The 6,190-nt window shown below is 62.5% G+C and overlaps 2 protein-coding genes across 2 annotated transcripts in view; both read left to right on the forward strand.

The window, feature by feature from the left end:
• The first annotated feature begins 2,814 nt into the window (after positions 1 to 2,814).
• ERF (ETS2 repressor factor) lies at positions 2,815 to 6,004 on the forward strand. Its single transcript, XM_034638502.1, has 3 exons — positions 2,815 to 3,406; positions 3,791 to 3,906; positions 4,010 to 6,004. The coding sequence occupies exons 1-3, from the start codon at positions 3,375 to 3,377 to the stop codon at positions 5,302 to 5,304; spliced, it is 1,443 nt and encodes a 480-aa protein (XP_034494393.1). The 5' UTR covers positions 2,815 to 3,374; the 3' UTR covers positions 5,305 to 6,004.
• A 95-nt stretch (positions 6,005 to 6,099) lies between these two features.
• The window catches only part of GSK3A (glycogen synthase kinase 3 alpha), a 13,346-nt gene continuing 13,255 nt past the window's right edge, over positions 6,100 to 6,190 (forward strand). The window contains exon 1 of the mRNA XM_019804563.2: positions 6,100 to 6,138. Within this exon, the coding sequence (XP_019660122.2) occupies positions 6,100 to 6,138 (39 nt within the window). The remainder of the gene's footprint in view (positions 6,139 to 6,190) is intronic.

Raw genomic sequence — 6,190 nt, forward strand, 5'->3', positions numbered from 1 at the left:
GGAGGGGGGCAGGGGGGTGGGGCAGGGGTGCGGAGTGCTGTAGGGTCAGTCACGTGCGTCCCACATACTCTCTGGCTCCCACAGGCTCCAGGGCCGCTGGGTCTTGGGGGCAGCAGGAGCCTCCTCTCGCCCGAGGAGGGGGCCTAGGCGCCCAGATAACCCCGCCTCGTCTTTCCTCCCTGCTTCGGGCCTTCGCGTGGTGGGACCGGCTAGGCCGCTCCCCTAACCCTGTATTGGGGCCGAGCCGCATGTAGGTTCTCCGACTGGCGGACGGGGCGGGGGCCTGGAATGGCTTCCCGATCGGCCCGTCGGTGCGTCTGTCCATTTGCACGTCCCTCCATCCAATCCTCCATCCCGGCCCCTCTCCTCTCTGCCGCGGCTGTTTCCCACTTCCTGTTTTCTTCCCGGCTCTGGCGCCACCGAGGGCTGCCTGGAATGGGGGAGGTGGTAGGGCCCCCCAGGAGGTCGGCGTGTTCTTCCTCTACCACCACTCCTCCCTTCCGACCCCCATAGTCCTTTAAAAAAAGTTTGGCCAGTCATGTGAATTTGAGGGGTGCCCAGGAGTTCTGCACCCCCCCTGGTTTCCAGTCTGTCTGGGAGAATCCCTACCCCGCCTCTGTGGGACCCAGGTGTGCCTTCTGGGACCCTGCCATCCCAACCCTTCCTGTCTGTCTGCTGCCACCTCTCCACCCTGTCTCAAAATGTCCTGAGCACCTCTCTCAGTGTCAGCTGCCAGCTCCCTGTTTCACTGGCCCCCCATGCTGCAGAGGTCCTGCTCCCCCAACCTTTCTTGGTGCAGGCCCGGTGGTTCCCTGTTTAAGCACGTGGACCCATACACAACACACACTCACACATGCTCCCCTTGCCCGTGCCTGGCTCCTGGCTCCAAGGCCTGAGGAACAGAGCCCCATTGAGACACCCTGACGTCACCCCCACTCTTCTTCTCCCCCTAAAGCCAGGAACAGGCCCTCATGTATGCCATGTCCGATGAGGAAAGCCGTCTTGGGGTGGACCTGGGAGTGGGGAGGGTCCCTGTCTGGAGTGGGATCCGGGGTCCTAGCCCCACAGGGGGGCTTGCTTAGGGGGGGGTTAACAAGGTGGCCTGGGACAGCCCCCGGAATGCAGCTTGAGGCCTTTCCAGAGCCCCCCACCTCCCTTCCGAGTTCCCTTTGTGTTGCAAGTAGTCTCTCTCACTCCTTCTCTTCTGCAAAGTTTATTTTTAGCCTCCTGCTCCCCCGCTCCCAGGACTGTCGCTGCACACACGTTGCCTGGTTACCGGGACAAGGAGGCTGGGGCGGGTGGGCTGGGAAGGGTGGCTTTAATTTTGGGGGGGAGGATGGAAGTCAGTATACTCCAGACTGCTATCTCAGGGGCTTCACCCCCCCCCCACAGACACACTCCTGGGTCTGAGAGGCAGATTGGGGCTTAGGTGGGAGCAGCACAGAGCTTGGTACCCTGAGTGGGGGGGGTAGGAGCTTTTTGGAGGGCTATGTGAGCTGTGGAACTAGTGACTTGGTAACTTGGGTTCCCGACAGTCTCTGGGCCCTGAGGAAGACCCTGGTACCTGGATTCTCGAGCGGGGTGAGGATAATGGGGTGAACACCTGGATTTCTGTGATAGGGATGGGGCTACGGATGCTGGGAGCTATGGAAAGCATTGTCGGGGGCTGTCACTTCTGAATGGAACAGGGGCTCCTGGTGTAGGACTCTGGGTCTATGACCAGCTGGAGGTCGTATCCTTGGAGTCCTGAGGGGCTGGTTTGAGGTGGGGATTTCTGAATGGGGCAGGGACTACGTGGGGAATGCTGGCCATCCCATTCTACCCAAAGCCAGGACTCAGGAAGCTGGGTCACTATAGGGGAGAGAGTTCTGGATTTAGAAGGGGTGGTCCCTGTGGGAGTAGGAACTGCTGAACCCCTGTGTCCCCAAGGATAAGGATCCCCTGTTGGAGTCCAGACTGTGGTGGAGTCTTTGAGGGGGCTCAGCATTGCCCCAGGCCTGCTTGGTACCTGCTTGAGCTGGGGCTTGAGCCAGGGCCAGGGGCCAGGGGCTCACTGGGGCCGCCTGCTTGGGACTTGGGACCCCGCCCATCCTTAGCTGTCCACCTTGGCCTTCTCCCTCTGGTGGCACCAGGGCCCCTGCCCTGCCTCCCCCTTCTTTTCTTCTTCTCCTTCCCTCCTCCCACCCCTCCATTACCGGCTGCCTAGTACTGAATTATTGATGGCCCCTGATTACCCGGGGGTTTGGGAAATGACAACCACAGCTCCCCCCCGCCCCCCGGCTGCCCACCCCCTCCAGGGACCAGCCAGCCCACCACCAACCTCTACCCAAGGTTAATGCTGGGGGCGGGTAGGCAGGTGGGCAGGGAAGAAGCTGAGGATGAGAAGGTGGAAGGGGGAGCAGGCTGCAGCATTGCCTGCTCAGTCTCCAGGCCTGGGCTGGGGCCTTCCCGCCAGGTTGTGTCCATGTGCCTGGGTCCGGGGAGGGCAGTGCAGCACAGAGGGTCTAGGGCTTGTGGGGGGGCTCTCTCAGACAGTCTGGGTTTCACTCTCCAGGGAAGACAGAAGCCTCTGTGTGTGTAAGCGCTGACCTCATCGTCAACCAACCACCCCACCCCTCCTGGTCCTTTTAAGAAAAANAAAAAAAAAAAAAAAAAAAAATCATCGGGTCCTGGGGTGGGAGTGTAGGGCTCTGGTAGGTTTTGGGAGGGAGACAGTGTTATGTTCCCAGGAGGGGACTGGAGCTGTGGGGTCAGTTGGGGGAGGGGTATAACTGGCCCTGAATGGGAGTGGGGGGGAACTTGGGGGGGCTTGCCCCAACCCGGCTGGCCACGTGTGCCCCTTCCTGCCCCTCCCCCACTGGCAGCCCTGCCCGCCGGCCTGGCTTGGTGCCTGGCCCCCTGGCACTGGCCCCGGGACCCGCCGCCGACGGTTTCCTGTTTCTCCCGGTGTCGCTGGAGCAGGCTCCAGCTTCCCTTCCCCCCAGCTCTCGTCTAGCCCCCTCTCACACACAGACACACACTGTCTCCCTCTAACTCGGGTCCTGACTTGGCGGAGGGGAGACGGATTTCCCCATGTGGAGGGCGGGGTAGGAGGGTGGACCCTGGGAGGGGACCCGGAGCCTTGGACTTGGCGTCCTGACCCAGGGCCCCTCCCCTGCCTCCTGTCCCCAGGGTTTGCCTTCCCGGACTGGGCCTACAAGCCGGAGTCGTCCCCTGGCTCAAGGCAGATCCAGCTGTGGCACTTCATCCTGGAGCTGCTGCGGAAGGAGGAGTACCAGGGGGTCATCGCCTGGCAGGGGGACTACGGGGAATTCGTCATCAAGGACCCCGACGAGGTGGCTCGGCTCTGGGGCGTCCGCAAGTGCAAGCCTCAGATGAATTATGACAAGCTGAGCCGGGCCCTGCGGTGAGGAGGGGCAGGGAGAGGCTGGCCAGATGCAGATAGCCCCCACTGGTTGGGGAGCCTGTAACCCACGGGACTAGGCTTTGGGTTTGATCTTCTGCCAAGTCGTAGCTGTGTGACCATGGATGGGCAAGTTCTAAGCCTCCTCTGAGCACCTCTGTCCCGTGGAGGTGTCCTCAGGAGAGACTGTAGTCCTGGGTGTGGCCTCTAATCAGGCCCCAGACCCGAGGGGAGAGCTAGTTCCATTCCTCCGGGTACTTGGTTTCACTCGCATGGCCCAGGTTTCTTGGTCCCTGTCTGTGAGCAGCACCCAGCTCGGGTGGAGGAATGGGGTCTAGACTGGGGGCCCCATGTGAGTGATCATCCTATGTGTTTCTGCGCCCACAGCTATTATTACAACAAACGCATTCTGCACAAGACCAAGGGGAAACGGTTCACCTACAAGTTCAACTTCAACAAACTGGTGCTGGTTAATTACCCTTTCATCGATGTGGGGTTGGCTGGTGAGTTACTGGGGCTGGTCGGCCAGGCCTCGGAGGAGGGGGTCTGCCTCTGTGTCCAGGCGGGGCCATGGGCCTTGACACGACCTCTCCCCATCTCCTGCAGGGGGTGCAGTGCCCCAGAGCGCCCCGCCAGTGCCGTCGGGTGGCAGCCACTTCCGCTTCCCTCCCTCAACGCCCTCCGAGGTGCTGTCCCCCACCGAGGATCCCCGCTCACCACCGGCCTGCTCTTCATCCTCATCCTCCCTCTTCTCGGCTGTGGTGGCCCGACGCCTGGGTCGAGGCTCCGTCAGTGACTGTAGCGATGGCACGTCAGAGCTGGAAGAGCCGTTGGGAGAGGACCCCCGGGCCCGACCGCCAGGCCCTCCAGAGCTGGGGGCCTTCCGCGGGCCCCCACTGGCACGCCTGCCCCATGACCCTGGAGTCTTCCGCGTCTACCCCCGGCCCCGGGGTGGCCCTGAGCCCCTGAGTCCCTTCCCTGTGTCGCCTCTGGCCGGGCCTGGCTCCCTGCTACCCCCTCAGCTCTCACCGGCTCTGCCCATGACACCCACTCACCTGGCCTACACTCCCTCACCCACGCTGAGCCCTATGTACCCCAGTGGTGGCGGGGGCCCCAGCGGCTCAGGGGGGGGCTCCCACTTCTCCTTTAGCCCTGAGGACATGAAACGGTACCTGCAGGCCCACACCCAAAGCGTCTACAACTACCACCTCAGTCCCCGCGCCTTCCTGCACTACCCAGGGCTGGTGGTGCCCCAGCCCCAGCGCCCTGACAAGTGCCCGTTGCCGCCCATGGCACCCGAGACCCCACCGGTCCCGTCCTCAGCCTCGTCCTCCTCTTCCTCCTCTTCCTCCCCATTCAAGTTTAAGCTCCAGCCGCCCCCGCTGGGACGCCGGCAGCGGACGGCCGGGGAGAAGGCTCCGGCGGGTGCTGACAAGAGCAGTGGCATTGGCATTGGCGGCGGCGGCAGCGCGGGCGGGCTGGCGGAGGGTGCCGGGGCGCTGGCCCCACCGCCGCCACCGCCACAGATCAAGGTGGAGCCCATCTCGGAGGGCGAGTCGGAGGAAGTGGAGGTGACTGACATCAGCGATGAGGACGAGGAAGATGGGGAGGTGTTCAAGACCCCTCGTGCCCCACCTGCGCCCCCCAAGCCCGAGCCTGGCGAGGCACCCGGGGCAGCGCAGTGCATGCCCCTCAAGCTGCGCTTTAAGCGGCGCTGGAGTGAAGACTGTCGTCTGGAAGGGGGTGGGGGCCCCGCTGGGGGCCTGGAGGATGAGGGTGAGGACAAGAAGGTGCGTGGGGAGGGGCCCGGGGAGGCCGGGGGACCCCTCACCCCGAGGCGAGTGAGCTCTGATCTCCAGCACGCTACAGCCCAGCTCTCTTTGGAGCATCGAGATTCCTGAGGGCTGTGGGCAGGGGGCCCCGGTCCCCCCACCTCCCATGCTTCTTTTGCTGCCTTAACCCCCCCAAGCCCTGGAGGTGAGGGCAGCTCTCTGGTGTCTTCCCTGCCTCCTCCCCTTTCCTGCCCCATGTTTTGTATAAAACTTTTAATTTCTTTTTTTTAATGGTGAGGGTGGGTGGGTGCCCAGGGCTGGGGGCTTTCCCCTATCTGTGGGTTTCTAAGTTCCAGGCAAAGTGGTGGTGGGGGGTTGGGAGGGGGGAGTTGAGGGGGCCACCTCCATTCTGGGGAATTTATATTTGAACCGAGGCACTGGCCTCAATGCCCAGGAACGTTTTTTATTACAATCGCTTAGGAAGTAAAAGCCTTGTCTCCCTCCCTATTCTCTGCCTCCTGTCCCTGTCCCTCTCCACTCCCGGCCATCTTCAGCCCCTATCCTGCCTTCCCTGCCCCTCCAGGGGCCCTGAGTGCCTGGGTTTCTTATACCCCACAGGGTTGCATCAGGGGAGGGAGGGAGGGACATTTTATGATGAACCAAAAATTCCATGTTGCGGGGTGGGGGGCAGAGGAGGGGGAGGGGTGCCGCCCATAGGCCACAAATCTCTACAAGTGCCTGCTATTCCCTATCCCACTCCCTACCCCAGCACTGGTCCAACCCCTTCGCCCCCAGCTGCTCCTAGGACTAGCCCATAGGCAGGCGGGTGGGGGGGAAAAAAAAAAAAAACTGGAAGCCCCCTCTGCCTCCTAGCTGGGGCCCCTGGGGTGGGGGTCTGTGGTCAAGCCTTATTCTGTATTGGGGATGGAGGGGGGGAGGGAAGTTGGGGGGCTGCTGGAGAATGTATTCAAAACAATAAAACTTTGGACCTTTGGATGCAGTGATCTGTCCTGGG

Source organism: Ailuropoda melanoleuca, chromosome 12, assembly GCF_002007445.2.
Source record: "Ailuropoda melanoleuca isolate Jingjing chromosome 12, ASM200744v2, whole genome shotgun sequence".
Lineage (NCBI taxonomy): Eukaryota > Metazoa > Chordata > Mammalia > Carnivora > Ursidae > Ailuropoda > Ailuropoda melanoleuca.

Coding starts and splice junctions, on each gene's coding strand:
- ERF (XM_034638502.1), top strand. CDS start 3,375: ATGAATTATGACAAGCTGAGCCGGGCCCTGCG. Junction 3,407..3,790: donor AAGCTGAGCCGGGCCCTGCG/GTGAGGAGGGGC, acceptor CTGCGCCCACAG/CTATTATTACAACAAACGCA. Junction 3,907..4,009: donor CATCGATGTGGGGTTGGCTG/GTGAGTTACTGG, acceptor CATCTCCTGCAG/GGGGTGCAGTGCCCCAGAGC.